We start from the raw sequence: 16,633 nt of genomic DNA, 5'->3' as shown, positions 1-16,633 counted from the left end.
TCATGCAGAGTCCCTAATCCCCTTTCCCCAGACAACACACACACAAGCACTGTGAAGAAAGACTTATTTCCTGGCTGGTAGCAAAGGGCAGTCTGAGGAAACCATGAGTCAGCAACCTGATGACTTCTGCTTAGTGTGATTCACAGAAGAAAAGATCTAGTGAGCATATATTTTCCTGCTGAATCAGAAAGAAGATGTATAAAACAGTGCCTAAAAAAAAGAAAGTATTTTAAAATCTATTGTACATTACAATCCAGCAAGAAAGCTATCAGAATCAGAACCAGGCACTCTTGTAAAGTAAACATGCTTTTGGGGCACAGTGGGTCAACTTTTTGGCAAGCAGATCAGATGTTTAGCAAAAGTATTTTGAAATTCTCCCTTAGCAGTTCTGGTGGGTCACATGAAAACATCAAATATTTAGAACTTCACCATATGTTATCACCAGAATTATGAAGTAGATTTTACAGATAACAGTAACTGCCTTTAAAGTAAAAATAAAAACAGAAGTACAGACCAGAAACTGTTAGGTAGTGATGACCTTGCCAAATTTAGGCACTCATGTTGAAAATTTTTCAAGTCAACCCTCTGCTTCAAAACATTTCTGTAAAAATGGGTCAGCATTCCTTCAGGTTTAGTAGCTTCTATCGGAGCTGAGGGGCAAAGTAGAATTTCTGCAAGTAGTGGAGGAAAGTACACCATCCCCACCCCACAAGAAAGCATCCTGACCAAAAAAAAGGTTCAACGCTAGAACCTTTCATGGAGAGAAATTTGACAGGAGAAAAAGACAAGCAGGGAACAGTTCTCAAGATACAACTAAATAGTTACTTTCTACTTGTTTAGACACGATGTCTAGAACTCTTAAGGCCTCTTGAGTGTTACATTATGCTCAGCAGAAGTTTATAAGACTTTGGCAGCTACGTTTTCTGAGGATCCTGTTTACTCTAGGCAAGGTCCAGCTGAGAGCTGGAAGAGTGAAGAACTTTTCCCTGTCTCCCCAGCTTAACCTTGCATCAGATGCCTGTGGAAATGGGGAAGGAAATTGCATTTCCATTGATCTCCAGTGTTCAGGACTCCTTAGATAAGTCAGGAATACAGAGGCATGGCGGAAACAGAAACCAGCTGATAAGCAAGAACAGAAATGCTGACAAGCAGCATCCTCCCTTCGGGGAAAGTACGGTGGAGGTTTAGAATTTACATGCGTTTACTACAAAGTGTCACATTCCTTCCACTGCCTTTTAAACAGCCATTAAAAGTTCTGACAATATGGATTTCCAACTAGTCCTGGAGGAAAGCACACCTAAGTGGAACTGGTGTTGATCACTGCAGTACCACACGTGCTTGGGTCGGAGTTATTATGTTTATGCACATTAACATTTCAACCTGCTGGGGAACTTCTGGGGAGTTTCTGCGACATCCATACTGCAAGATTAAAACATCAGCCAGGCTTTCCTTGGTCCCTGTAGGAGTTTCTCTCATGTCAGGGTTTCACAGTATCACAGAATAAATAGGGCTGGAACGGACCACAGTGGGTCATCTGGTCCAGCCTCCCAGCTTAAGCAGGGTCATCCTACAGCACATTGCACGGAATCGTGTCCAGACAGTTGTGGAGTAGCTCCAGTGATACTCCACAGCCTCTCTGGGCAATGTGCTCCAGCGCACGGTCACCCACACAGTAAAATTCCTCCTCATATTAAGGTGAAGCTTCTTATTAACTCTTGTCTTACTGCACAACAGCACCGAGAAGAGCCTGGCCGCACTCCAAAGTACTTCATAGTGTTAACTAGTAAGTCACTCTCCAGTCTCCTCTGGAATCTGTCTGCAAGGAAAGTACTTACTGCATATGTACCCATTACCAGCAGTATGTATCATAACAGAGGAATGATCCTCCACTTACTAGTCCCTAAGGTTTTGTTATTTTCCTTTATAATTTATTAGGAAAATTCAGCAACTTCACCCAAGGAGGTATCTCAGCAAGCCACCAAAAAGAGCATTTCAGTTGGATATGTACATTTATTTTGTACTGTCATCTGAAACCTTCAGTTGGTTATCTGATTTGTTCAGCCTGTGTTGCACTGACTTTGGAAACAGCATCTTTTTGATTACTATGTAAAAAGCCACTATGAAGTCTGTTATTACAGTAGCCAACAATTTCAATTCAAAATCTTGTTTAGCTTCTAGAAAGCTTCTGACTTCCAAACAAAGTCACCAAAACAACCCACACTCCAAACTGTACTACCAATATTTAGCAACTACACTTCATACCATCTGCTAGGAGTAATTGACTAGAGGGATGTACACTTTGTGGCCACATGACCTGCTGATGCCTTAAAACCACTGACACATTTCAGAGATTCTCCAAATTCCAAAAGAGTTGCCCAGTTTTCTAAGATGAGCTGAAAACAAAAAATCAGGGCTAATATATGAAAAAAGCTCCCTGCCCAATTTGCACACAAACAAAACAAACACATACTATTAGCATAGGTTCTCAAAGACTTTTAAATTATTTGACTTCAACACTTCTTTACTATCTTCCTTAGTTACTGCTGAAACAGACAGGATTCAGTTTTGTCTACAATTCATGAACAGATGAGACAGCTTCTGCAGATAAAAATAACTATGCTTATAAAACATTCATGCCTCTTTCTCCCCTCACAACTAATCTTTATTTACTGCTATGCCTTTCTGTTTCATGTAAGTAAATTAAACCATATGTAATAAAAACAACACTGATAATAAAAAAGGAGCTGATCTTTGCCCCCAATCTCCGCCTCCTCTGATCTTAAAAATCACAGTGAGTGTCCTATTATCTTTCAACAATAATCCTGACGCTAAATTATTGGGTTATGTTCACAAGTAGCAAACTTCTAGGATGATTTTCTTAATGAACTTACCATCTGGAGCATACTTTGAAGCTATTCCCAAAAAAATCCCCAGTGCAACAAAAAGTGAAAGGCTAGAAACGGCAGAACAAATAAGAGTATTTTTGTGTCTGTTGGCTTCTGCCTGTCGGCGGTGCTGCTCCACTGGCAAGGACGGGAGTCTTGTCTGGGCTTCCTGTCTCGCCGAGGTAAATTCTGCTGCAGCATGGCTCTGTGAAGGCGGCGGGGGACGGAGAGGGGCAATTCTCCCCGGGACGTACCCCGAAGACCTGTGACTGCTCCCGTTCTGAGGACGGAGGAATGCAGGGGAGCTCCCCCTGGTATCAGTGCCTTGCATGTTATAAAGTCACTGGAACACACACACAGAGGGGAAAAAATAAGGAGACAGGCTTTCAGAATACAGAGCAAAATGCAGGAAATAAAAAAAGAAACAACAGCAAAAGGCAAATTTAAGCCACCTGTGTCAAGAACAGCCACTGAAGCTGTGAATATTTACCAAGTATCTGTTACTCAGTCGCTACTGGTCACTTGCCATGGTATAAGCGCATGGAACAACATATGTGTCTTCAACACAAATCCAAAAGCATGTGGTGTGGGAACCCAGTATTTGTGGGAACACAGACCATTTCTTCATAGTTCCAGTGGGTATTTTTCACTGTGTATTTTCACAGTTAACTTGTGTTATGAGATTAAGAAATCAGATGAACAATGAGAAAGCTAGCAACCCCTGCTTCCCCACAGTTATGCAAAGAATGTCTAAATATATTTTTTTCTGTACACAGAAGCTGAAAAAACTCCTCACTTTCCCTTACAGAAAAGAAGCTTAAAAAGATAAGCCTGCCTTCTACACTGGAAGCTCTAAAAGCTGTTTATATTAAAATACCAAATACTTTTTTATTTCTAGTCATGCTGATACAACTTAGTCAGCATTTTTAATAAGCTGAGGTGCATAGAGCCAGAAAGCTCTTGATTTACTCACAGCAAGATTCAATTGACAGTAAAGGTACATCAGGAATTGTTCTATAAGTCACCTACATCTTATTCAGGAAACCTTGTGATTTTTTTCTGCTGAGATACCTGGACACAAAGCCTGGAAGCAACATGCCTGCTCCAGATCTCTGTACCTATTGCCCAGAAGTGAGTGCTGCTTTTATTTCAGTTACTAGTATTGTCCATTTTTCTTCTGAAGCATACCAAGAAGAAAGCATATCAGTGCCATCCCTGCCTGGCCCATCCTCAGCAGCAGCTCTAACTCACCACTCTAGTTTAAGAGACAAACCTGCATTTGATTGTTTTCTCTGGTTTTCCAGTCAACAGTGTTGCACAGGGTATTCACAAAGCTGGCATAATTTTTTTTAATCTTCATTATGATTAACACTTCTTATAGATGAAATTTTTGAGAAGGATGTTCAAGTTTCAGTTAACTGAAACCTAACTTTTGAAACTAAATCCTGAAGGGGATTTAGGCATAGGTCATGTGCATTAAACAGCAAAGTGTACGAAAAATAAAAACTAATTATGGAAGAGTATAAAGATCCTCTTTCTGTTCCATTAACAAAGGGAAGTCTGAGCCATACTCTGAATTGTCAGGCACGCTGATGAAGGAGAAATGTGACAACTGTAATCTTATGCTGAGACGCAGCAAAGGAGCCTTTTGTTCCACATGCTGCAAAATCTGATAGTTCACTGTTTCCAGGAAAAAGAGCTGTTACTATAGAACATGCTAGATTACCCTTTCATGGGAGACAATGCATCTCCAGATGTATGCACAATGACAATGAAGGCACAGAAACATTAACTGGAGTAGCTATCCCAGAGTGCAAAAATTATTCCAAGTCCTCCAGAAGTGCTTCTTGCACCTGTTCCTTATAACAAATTGATTTTCAGCATTCTCCTTTCTGTTCTTTGACAAACCAAATCCTCTGCTCTCACACTTAACTGCCTAACCAGCCATGTGCACTGTGGAACAGTTTGCTTTACCCTCATATGCTTTCACTCAATTTATCACATCTCAGAAATGAAAGTAATCTCTGTGTTTTAGATGTGGTATTAAAAGCTGGGTAGAGATGGAGCTTTTCTGCTAGTTCAAAGACAGTATTTATATCTAGATAAACAAATGCTGGATTAGCTTCTTAATTAAGCATTTTAAGAAATCTGATCCAACATTGAGATTTTCTTTTTTTTTTTAAGGTTTGAAACCCCAACTATTAAATTTGGCTAATTTTTCAGTTAGAACATTTTTCTGTGACACTGACAAAATTATTACAGTGTTCATTATAGTGTAATATCAACAGTTAAAAAGTTTTTAAACTACTCAGCTATAGCAACCAAATCCAGACTGGCTATGCAAGAATTGAAACAGTTTTACAAAATAATTTTCCCACAATTCTTCCCACCAAGCTCTCCTAAAGTACTGCCAGACCTCTAAAGAAATAACAAAAAAAAAAAAAAAAACCCAAACAAAAAACATTCATAACAGCAGCCATTGGAAACACTCGTGTCATATTTCAAACACATTTTGTGTTGTACAAAGCATTCTGCTTTGTTAGCAGCCCTCACTTTGGCAACTGTAGAAGGTTTTCAACTGTCCCACTCAAGTGAAAACATGGGTCACCCCAAGGATGGGTGGGAAAGAGATGGTAGAATTGCTGTCTTAACCATTACTAAATAAAAATAATTACACTAAGCCAGTAAGGAGATACTCAGTACATTCTAAACTTGCCATACAGTTTTCCATTACAACAGGAGTAACCATTGCAATGCTTCCTTCCCTCTTCATGCGTTATTTGAAATTGTCTAGCTGAAAAAGGATGTCTTCTATCCTGTAGAGCAGCTACTAGCTTTTTTGAAAGACAGACTGATAATCTGATTCAAAATATTGGCTTGTTTATTTCCACTCTGTGGAATACTTCAGAGAGCACTACATAAAAGCAAGTAGAGTAATTGTATGTATGGCCAGTTATGCAGCAGAGAATAACGCAATTATTTCGCTGCACGAATACAGTTTGTGTGTCACAAATACAGCACAAATTTTACTCTGCAAATGCATTTACAGAGTGAAATGCAGGACAAAATACCCAAACTGCTGAACTATTTAAATACCACATTGAAAATTCCTATGCACCTGAATTTTCCCATGTTTCCCTTTGACCTGTGCCTATGCCATGGTCTCGTAAAGGAACTCATGATCTGGGCATCTCTTCCTGATGGCCAGTCCCAGACAAAAACATCTCTCACTTTTGCAATTGTACTGTGGTACACAGAATGGCGCCACAAATTTTACTTTGCAGCTTGCTTCAGAGTGCTTTCAATAACAGTTAAGTTCTCACACCACATACAACCAATTAGCTAACATTTGTACAGAGCTCTATCTGTAAAAATGTGTTATTTGTCATGCCATTTAAAAATGCTGCTTTCTCACTACTCCCAAATTTTTTGCACGTCAGCTTTCAACAAAGTATTATGCAAGATTTTAAATCCATTATTCAACAGAGCTTTTAGTCAGAGCCACACTTAGGCATGTGCATCAAGCCCATCAGTAAGAGGGAAGCTTCCCTGCACAGACTCAGCTGGAGGATCTTAGATATTTCATTGCCACCCCTCTGCTGGATGACTGCACTATTTGCATATCGCTCTTTTGCAAGAGTAGTGCAACTCCACGCAATCCAGATTTCTGCTCATGCACTCCTTCCTACAGCATGAGCAAGCAAACAATTACTTCTCATACTGCTCACATCAGCCAAGCCAGCTTAAATTACCTTAAATTAGGAAAAAAAAAAATAAAAAAAGGTTTATTTTCCACAGCTTCCAAGTGATTACCTGCAAGTCTGGATATGTCAACAGAGCAACTGAGCAAACAGATGTGGACAGCAAACCCCAGCTTGCAGACAGCAGTGAGCCACTGAACATCTGCAACATCTCCTGTCTCCTCAAGTATTCCTTCACCACTTTTAACTTGTGCCACTACCACACTCTCATACAAGCCCACGTTGTTCCACACAGTCAGAAACTGGAAACATATACACTGTACAGCCAGGGCATAACATATGAACCTCCTGAGACATGCCTGAGCGCTCAGAAGCAAGCAGCGTGCTTATCCATTACTCATTTTGGGCTGGTTTCCTGGAAAGAAATTGGCTTATTTTACCAGATAATTCAAAATGTCACATGACACCACCCAAAAAGTGGGGAAAAACCCAAGATATTTTACACTTCTGTGTTGTCAAATGCTAAGTGTAATAAAATATGTCAAACATGCTAATAAACTCCCACACCTGCACCATCTGAAAATGTTGTACAGAATGGTTGCTTACCTCATAATTCATGACTCTCTTTAAGCACATTTTAAGGATCATAGGTCTTAAAAATAAAATAAAAAAAAAACAGAAGAAATTACACACTTCTGTTGATCTGGGCCATCAAACTACACCAGCTCTAGTGCTGACCTATTACCACACTGTCTAGTCTCAGAGTATATAATTACTGCTAAGGAAAAGACTGAGCAAAGGGTGGAGGAAAACACATACACAAAAAAATATTTCCCCATGCAACACAGTAGTAAATTTGCAAACATTAAGCTTAGTGCATGTGTCGATCTGTTGGAAGGTAGGAGGGCTCTGTAGAGACACCTGGAATGACTGGATGGGTGGGCAGAGTCCAATAAAATGAAGTTTAATAAGTCCAAGTGCCAGGTCCTACATTTCTGCCACAATTTCTTGCAATGCTACAGTCTGGGGCAGTGTGGCTGGACAGAGGCCAGGCAGAAAGGGACCTGGGGGTGCTGGTTGACAGTGGGCTGAACACGAGCCAGCAGGTGCCCAGGTGGCCAAGAAGGCCCATGGCATCCTGGCCTGTGTCAGGAACGGTGTGGCCAGCAGGAGCAGGGAGGTCATTCTGCCCCTGTACTCAGCACTGGTGAGGGCACACCTTGGCTGCTGTGTCCAGTTCTGGGCCCTCAGTTTGGGAAGGACATTGAGACGCTTGAGTGCGTCCAGAGGAGGGAAACGGGGCTGGTGAGGGGCCTGGAACACAAACCCTGTGAGGAACAACTGAGAGAGCTGGGGGTGTTCAGCCTGGAGAAAAGGAGACTGGCTCTCTATCTAAAGGATATCTCTATCTACTATAAAGGAGACTCACTCTTATCACACTCTACACCTTCCTGAAACGTGGCTGCAGTCAGGTGGGGGTCGGTCTCTTTCTCCAGGCAGCAACTGACAGAACAAGAGGACACAGTCTTAAACTGCACCAAGGGAAATACAAGTTGGTTATAAGAAAAAGCTTTTTACAGAAAAAGTGTTAAAATACTGGAATGGTGTGCCCATGGAGGTGATGGAGTCACCATTGCTGGATGTGTTTAAAAAAAGACTGGATGTAGCCGTTGGTGTCGCGGCTTAGCTGAGGTGTGTTAGGGCATGGGTTGGACTTAATGGTCTTGAAGGTCTGTTGCAACCTAATGATTCTGTACCGCGCAAAAGTTATTACTGCTTCGTGATAGAGGCATTTGTCTGGTATAAAACCAAAGGGCAGTGAGAAACCCATGAAAAGGAAAAGGGACACGAAATCAGTATTTAAAAGCTCCTAATTAGAAACAATCACTGAACAGAATGTGACGTCAGGCAAGCTCCTAAAGCATGACATGCACACCTTTGTAGACCTTCAAGCTGGTCAACCATAAGAGAAATGCAAATTTCAAGTGTCTTGGAGGTCCTCAGGTCAACAAACCACCTCACCAGTAAGAACAATTCTAGACAGGGTGCCCACATGCCTTCTTTCCTGGTTTCACATTTTCTCCTTCTGCCTTGTTCTGAAATTACACCTATTCACTAAGACAACAGACAGCAAATTGGAAGGAACCTACTTTTCCACCCATGTACAAAAGCTGGAAAGAATATGTGCACAGTAAAATGCACTGCTAAGTTAAGTAACTGTTGGAAATCACAATATTTAGAACAGTCTGAAAAATCTCAACTGGGTTACAAAGAAAATCTTTAGAAACTTTACTGACATCTACACACATACATGTTTTCTGCATGCCTCCAACAAGTTTTCTCCCATGCTCCACATTTTCAGAAGTAAATTAGAGCATAAACCAGCAAGAAATAGAAATACAAGAATGATAAAAGCTACAAAACTTAGAAGATAAGCTCTGAATTTCCTGTGTAGCAATTAATAATCTTTAGTGATTTACTTGGCATGTAGAAAACATGTAAAATTGCAAAGTCTGTATTTCTTAAACCAATTCTTTCAAAGTACAGAATCACAGAACCACTTTAGTACCACGCATCAAGAAACAGAAGTGAAACCACACATTATATTTACAGTATAAGAGAAGGATTATAGATAGAAATAACCTTTGTCAGCTAGTCTAATGAAATCTTGGAGAACACAAGCCTCTCTCCAGTTCAGAAGAAATTTCAAACTTATATACAAGTAGGGAAAGTTGGACTACATATGTTTCGGTGATAGGCAAAACAATTAAGCTATTATCTATGGATTCATAAGGATAATGAGGCGAGGGGCAGAGTATGGTGAAAGATTGCATTCCAAGGGAAATAAGTAAATAAACACTCTGGAATAGAACTTGTCTGTGAGAAGAAGTACGAAATTATGGTTAAGTAAAACCACTCCCACATCCACAGCTGACAGCATACAGGAGAGCCATGAATTTCATTGCTATCCTCTTGTGCAGGTGTTTGGCAGATCACCATTAAGGATGAGACAAAGACCAGAGGGTATTTGTAAAATCAAATGGTTCCCTGCTCCAAAGACAACTGGGCTTTTGTCCTTGAGATACAGTTTGTGTGAACAGGCTCTACAGCACTCAGCTGCTTCACTTACAGAGCATTTGATGCAGCAGATGAAGTATCTGATCTTGCAGAAAGTTTATGTACAAAACCTGGGGATTTTTGTAAAGCTGCAGATATGCATCTTACCATAGAAGCTGAAGGGATATGTTTTTTCCAGTTCCTAGACACCATACATGTAGGTAAGCTTTCAAGAATTCTGAATTGACCAGCAGACACTGCAATTTTCAGTCTGCTCAAGTAAAACTGTAGTAGCTTCAGATTTTGCCCATTGAAACAAAGAAACACAAGCCAGCAGCCACAGAAAACTGTAGTCAGCGTTTCTAAAACAGTATCTGACATTTCCAGTGAGTTCTACTTTCCTGCCCTTTGTTTCTTTTTGACATAGTTTATCTTTGTAAATTATAAATTGGTGGAAGTCTATTCTGTTTGTCATTCACTGTTTAAAAAATAGCGTATTCTGCTGGAGGAAACCATGTAGAAAGAAATGAATTATCAACAACTTAAATACAGCACATCCAAGAGCACACTAGGAAACATGGCATGTGCCAACATAGGCAAAATGAATGGAATCATTTTTACTACTCCACTTTCAGAAATGAAATGTTTAATAATTTGTGTAAGAGATCAAGAGTGGAAACTTGCATTTTAGTCACTGTCATTAGCTTGCTGCATGAGTCACAGATTACTTGGGCACCAAGCCTGTAACATGAGCAAAAAAGCGGTCACCAGCCTCACAGGGACATTGTGAGGGTTAGTTTAGAGAACGCTTTGGCCTCAGCTCAGTGATGCATCTGAGTACAAGTCTACTTCTAGGTAAATAAATAGCTACACTTAAGTCAACAACTTTCACATGAAAGTGATGGATTTGCCACACTCACCTTAGGGAACCTGAATAAGACGGTAGGGAAAAATCCAAATAAAAATCAGAGAAAAGCATTTAAACTACTTCTCATACGGACAATAAGAAGTGGTATACAGATTTCTGCAGTCTCTAGAAAAACACAAATCCCAATCTAACAACTGCAGCCTAGGACTTCAAAGCAGAAAAGTTTTTATGTAATGGTAATACACTTCAGAGAGGTGAAGTTGATTTCTGGCACTACCTTGAATCACTGGGCCTACAACCATACTCCAAAGAGAAGGACAGTAAGATTAGATATCTATTAGTAAATTAGAAAAGCTCCTATAAATACATTAAAAGCATATATGAAAGTACAGACTATAACATGCAGTGGGGAAAAGAATCAGATTCGATATTTAGCTTCAGTAAACTGACATATGCAAAGCATTCCTGCATGTACTCACATAATCGCTTAATCAAAGGTTGTCAGCTTTAAGTTGTATTTAAAACAAGAATCAGCATAATAACACACTCTCTTCCATATCAGCATGTGGATTTCTTTCTTTGGCAAAGCTGTTAAGTTCTTAGAATTTTTTCTTCAGCCCAACTCAAGCTTCAGTAAATGAAATGTCACCCCTCATTCTGCATACCTGAAGGACTGCCTCAGCAGACTTTAACTGTGCATCAACCACAAAAAAAAATGCTGCTTGAAAAACTGAATTGTTGGAGTCTCACACACACATTCTTTTGTCTTGCCTTTGTATAAGCCAAGTTAAATGAGTCTGCATTAAAAAATAATTAAGAGCTGCAAACCACATCCAGTAAAAACTCTTTGAATCCCCAAAGAACTCTTCATACTGGTGATGGATGATTAAGAGAGAGGCTATATGTCACTAGGTCCATAGAATCAGAAGTAGCTGGTAGAATGCAAAAAGCTTTTCATGCCTCTTCCCAGGAAGAAAAAAAAAAGCTGACACAGAAGTCTTTGAACCTTTCTCAGTACTATATGCTTTGGACATCAAGCATTTACACAGCTTCAGGGAATAACAAGGTTGCAGAAGATAATTCAGTTGAGGAGTATTGCATAAATAACACTGCCCTGAGTTTAGGAAGTCCTTGAAACACAAGCTGGAAGCAGTAGCATCACAATGCAGGAGCTTCACCAGATGACTATTACTCACCACTGTCAGACCCTGGGTAATTGCCTGGATGGACACTTGTCCTGATGTGATGTGGTCATTCCTCTACTACACTTTAAGACCTCATTTACCTGTCTTTCACCTTCACTCTTCCAAAATCACCTCTCCTCCTCTAAGGACCAAATCCCCCTCAACTCAGCCACTGCAACTGCCTGCTGAGATCAGCAACACAAAATACACCTTTACCTGATCGCTTACATCAATATGCCACACTGATTGATACACAGTAGCTGAAATACAGTACAGTTTTCATTTTGCTGTAGGAGTTGTGGCAATGTAGCAGAAGGGCACAGCACATACCAGCTAAGGCATGAGGGCACAAAGTCTTGTGAAAAGAGTTTCTACTGATGAACTAAGAAGAGTAACTTGACTGTGTATCTGAATGGCAAAATAATCCATGGCTCTAAAGTATCTCAGAAATCTCAGAACTACACGAGTTGAGAACCCGGTGAAAAAGGAACAATGACTTAACTTACACAATATGATGCCTTTGTAGAATTTTGTAAAAGAAAAAACATGCTATAATTCTTCTTTTGTAAAAAACACAAACAGCATATCTGGGATATCTCAAAACAGCAAAATCTCAATCTTCAAAGATCAAAACAAAGCCCAGTAATCCACCATTAGTTATGCATTCTACTGAGCTGGTGGCTACACTCATATTTTGGCTTACCTACAGTGAATTCCATTCTAGGAAACTCCAAGAACTCCACACCCTACTGCCAAGTACTGTAACATCCTGCCAGGTATAGCTAGTTATCTTGTATGACTGCACTACTCCTTTTTACTTGTTCTTCTTAATCCCATGTGCCAAAAAGATAGAAGAGCTACTAGCACATCCCTCCCATTAACCTACTTCACAACAAAGCAATAAAATCAGTTACAAGTTCTAAAGTATGCATTCTTTAATGCCTTCGGTATTTTCTTTCCATATTGGGAAATACACCACTTTTCTCCTTCAGATCTTTGCTCAATTTTTCTACTCCTTTCCAATTTCTCAGTATTACTATTCCACGACATATTTCTGTGGATTTCTACACCCACATCTACAAATAATTCATTCCCATTTGTCTTGCCAAAACTATCTCAATTAAATCGACAGTGAAATCCCTTTTCGCAAAAATAAGCTGAGAATGTATCAATCTAATCACAATTTGACTTCAAACAAGAAACTGCAATTTACAACACAGACTTTTAATCATGTTTTGATGCATACTGTAGGTGATTCTATGGAACCGCCTTACTAATGCAAAGCATGAACCTTACTGATACACTTCAGATTATATTCCTATGATTTAATTTTTTAATATACAGAAAGCAAGATTTACTAGGTGGCAATTTTCCCACTAACTTCTGTCTGAAGCCTTTAAATCACTGGTGCATGCACACAGAAGGTAAAGAACAGTTCCTCACAAACACTGCGGGACAACTTTCCCTGAAGTCACGCACGATGTGGCCCGTCAGCCAAGGAGCTCCTTCAGCTGCAGGGCAGAGGCAGCAGAGGTGTCCCTTACAGCATCAGCCTCCAGCACACAATGCGGACCAGGGGCCCTCTCCTCCCCGGCTCCCCCAGCTCCAGTACAAGGCAGAATCAAGAGGAGATGGAGCTCCAATCCTGGCACAGAGAGTAGCCAGAGCCGTCCCACGGGTACAGAAACAAACAGCTCCGTCCTATTCAACAGGTAAGATAAACAAAACTGAGTCACTGCTCATTTTCTGCAAACAAGACTTCCACAGCAAGAAACTGGAGTTACCTCAAAATATACAAAAACAGTCTGCTAAAACTGTTTAATGAAACTTCTGAAACACACTGGACATATAATAAAGGAAGTTAATGACTGTCCTTTGTAATTAAAGTTATCCACAACTAAATAGCATTTCTAGTCCAACTGTCCAAGGCAGGCAGACATTTCTTCACAGCCTTGGTGGTAAGAATGTTGTTTTGAAGTATTTAAATAAGACTGAAAAGCACCTATCCCACTGCCCCCTGTCATTACTTAACTTCCACTGAAGTACAAATTATTCAAATATTTATCAACTCAAACTAAAAAAAAAAAAAAAAAAAAAAAAAAAAAGAAAGAAAAGCTGTAAAATAACCAAAGTAGCCCCACAAGTTGTGTTCTATCTAATTTCATATTCATGCTTAAAGTAAAAACAACCTTTTTTTGGTCCCCTGGTCTCTGAACTTGGAAAAAAAGTGAACTGTACCACCAAAAGGCAACTTCCAGTTACAGGACCTGTAAAAGCTAAGAAATGTTCAGAGGATTTCATAGGCCCTTCGGTAATCAATGGTTTTTACACACAGGGGCCATCATCTTCTACTAGTTAGTGTTTCTATCAACTAGCAACAAGTCAGACAAACTGGCTAAAAGCCTTCAGCCAATCCTTAACACCACTTTCCCCAAAAATACTGTGGAGAAATGTTCTAATATCTGTAATTAAAAAACCCATAGTGTGCCACTGGAAAACATATATCCCCATCTCAAAACAGCACACACTACCACAGCTCCTGCTGAGACCAGACACTGAACTCCAGAAGACACTCATCTTAGCATGGACCCCCACAAGACCCCTTGTCTTTGTCCTTTTCCCCTCCACACTTGCTTTCTTCTTCCTGAATCCCTTTGTGTTTGGGGGTATTTCTCATGCTTTACATATAACTTATTTCTCTGGCCTCCCTGCCTAGCTCAAGTCCCTGACATAATCTGCTGAATGTTTTATTAGTAGAGAGTGTGCAGGAGGAGCAGGCCCGACAAACTTGATCTGGCAAAAGACTTCACATTTGTGCAGGCAGTGTTCAAGATTCATGTAGACAAAGCACCTCGAAGAGCAGCAGACTCCTAAGAACAAAGATGAACCTCCCTCTCCTTACTGCTACCATGGGCCATTTCACATCAGTAGCTAAGCCACTGCAAATCTTTCTCTGTGATTCATGAAAACAGACTAATGCCACAAAAAAGTACCAAGTACTACTTTATCCTCCATATTACATTGTCTTTGTCTGCTATTCTACTTTTAGAACCACTCAAAAACATAAAATCTCTTCCCATTCAAGGAAACCGTATCACTAAATGCACACTTCAGTAGCAGCAAGGGCATAATCTTCAGCACACAGCCCTCATGTAGTTGTGATGTAGCACAAATGCAGTGCATTAATCGCTGCACACCCTCCTTTCTCAGAGGGGCTGCGATGATGTACAACTCCAACTGCTTCTTCCGTGCCTCTGGGCAAATGAAGCAGCTGTTGGTTATCAGTCACAAGGACGGCATTCCACGACAGCCCAAGCTCTCGGCGATGCCTGTGACAAGTCCCAGCGAGTCACGCCGCGATGCGGACCCGAGCCCGGTCGCTCTCCACCGCGATCGCGGCAGCACCGGACCGGGCGCGCCAACAAAGCCGCGGCTCCGTGAGCGCGGCCCCGCCGCCGCACCTGCCGCGGCCCCGCCGGGCCCACACCTGCCGGGCCCGCGCGGGCCCTCAGGGCGGCCCCTCAGGGCGGCCGCGCCCGCCGCCGCCGGCCCTCCCCGCCCCGCCGCCGGCTGCCGCTGCTGCTGCCGCCCCCGCTCCCTCCGTCCCTCCCTCTGCTCCCTCCTTCCCTCCCCTCCCGCCGGCCCCGGGAACAAAAGAGGCCAGTGCGGCGGAGCCCGGCCGCTCCGGCGCGGCGGCTCGGCCCACACCCCAGCCGGCCCGGCACGGCCCGGCACCGCGCTGGCCCCGGCCGGGCCGGGCGCGCTCTCACCTGGGCCCGGCGCGGCGGCGCGCTCGGGGCGGCGGCGGCGCGCTCAGGGCGGCGGCATAGCGCTCCCCGCCCCGGACACGGCGGGAGGCCGCCGGCTGCTCGCCAACCCCGCCGCTCCCCGCCTCGGCTGCCGCCCTTACGCAATTGGCAGCGGCCGCAAGCCCCGCGGGGCGACCCAGATCGCGGGCCCCGAGCGGAGGCGGCCGAGCCCCGCCGCCGCTGCCCCGCCTCCCGCGCTCCCGCCGCCCCCGCGCCGGGGGAGGAGCGGGGCCGCCCCCGCCGCCCGCCCGCCCCTCGCCCGGCCCGGCCCGGCCCGGCCGCACCTCCGCGCTGCGCTCCGCGGGCGCCGCGCTGCCCGGCCCGGGCCTGGCGCTTCCTTCCTGCGGGACTGCATCCCTCCGGCCTCGCTGCTGCCGGGGCACCCAGGCGCCGCCTCCTGCAGCACCCGGGCCTGGCGGGCAGGAGGGTACTTTGCATCCGTGCCCTGACCTACGGCTCTCCTCTGGGCAGAGTGGAAAAGTGCTGATTTTCAGTTCAAATACTGGATGCACCGTTAGATGCCGATGTCCGTGTTAAAGTAATAGTAACAACAGCAGTAGTACTACTACTAATCATAATGATAATAATACTTGTAATAATAGTAATTCCACAGTTATAAACGCGCAGGTGCTGCCTGGGCGGTGTGGAATGTGCGCGAGGAACGAGAGCAAGGCGACAGCGGGGGAAGAGACACTGTGCTGTCTCCAGAGGGGAGGGATGGAGGGACACCCGGAGCGCATGAGAGGCGGCAGTAGCAGAGAGCAGAGACACGCGGCGGCGGTCGGTACGTGCGGGCTGAACAGAGTTACTTACGGCCGTTGTAGTCCGGGTAGTCTGACCAGGGGAAAGAGCCGACTGGAGAACCTGATGCCGCTTTCTGATTTGCTTTTTTGTTTTGGTTTGGTTTGGTTTAATTTTGTTTCGGGTTCTAATGTTTTTTAAGTAAAATCAAACTAAAGCCCAAAATGTTCTGAATTTCAGGGAACCTCTGCCTGAAGCTGTTACCCAGCAAAGAGCATCAATTGGTATAGACATTCAAGAGGGACTGTGAAGCCTCAGGGTACCTCAGGCTGTCAGCTTTGATGCAAGTCTGACAACGGGCTTCTCTTAAGTTTGGGACCTCCCACCA

At 43.0% G+C, this 16,633-nt stretch overlaps 1 protein-coding gene across 1 annotated transcript in view; it reads right to left on the bottom strand.

Moving 5' to 3' along the window:
* CEMIP2 (cell migration inducing hyaluronidase 2) overlaps positions 1-16,410 on the bottom strand; it is a 50,487-nt gene extending 34,077 nt beyond the window's left edge. Inside the window, exons 1-2 of the mRNA XM_058823452.1 lie at positions 16,318-16,410; positions 2,892-3,228 (exon numbers count right to left, since the gene is read on the bottom strand). Coding sequence (XP_058679435.1) covers positions 2,892-3,216 — 325 coding nt within the window. The 5' untranslated portion in view covers positions 3,217-3,228; positions 16,318-16,410. The remainder of the gene's footprint in view (positions 1-2,891; positions 3,229-16,317) is intronic.
* Between the last annotated feature and the right edge of the window lie 223 nt (positions 16,411-16,633).

This window comes from Ammospiza caudacuta, chromosome Z (assembly GCF_027887145.1).
Source record: "Ammospiza caudacuta isolate bAmmCau1 chromosome Z, bAmmCau1.pri, whole genome shotgun sequence".
NCBI lineage: Eukaryota > Metazoa > Chordata > Aves > Passeriformes > Passerellidae > Ammospiza > Ammospiza caudacuta.
Note: the sequence above shows the minus strand (reverse complement) of the source record. Positions and strands in the feature narration are given on the sequence as shown.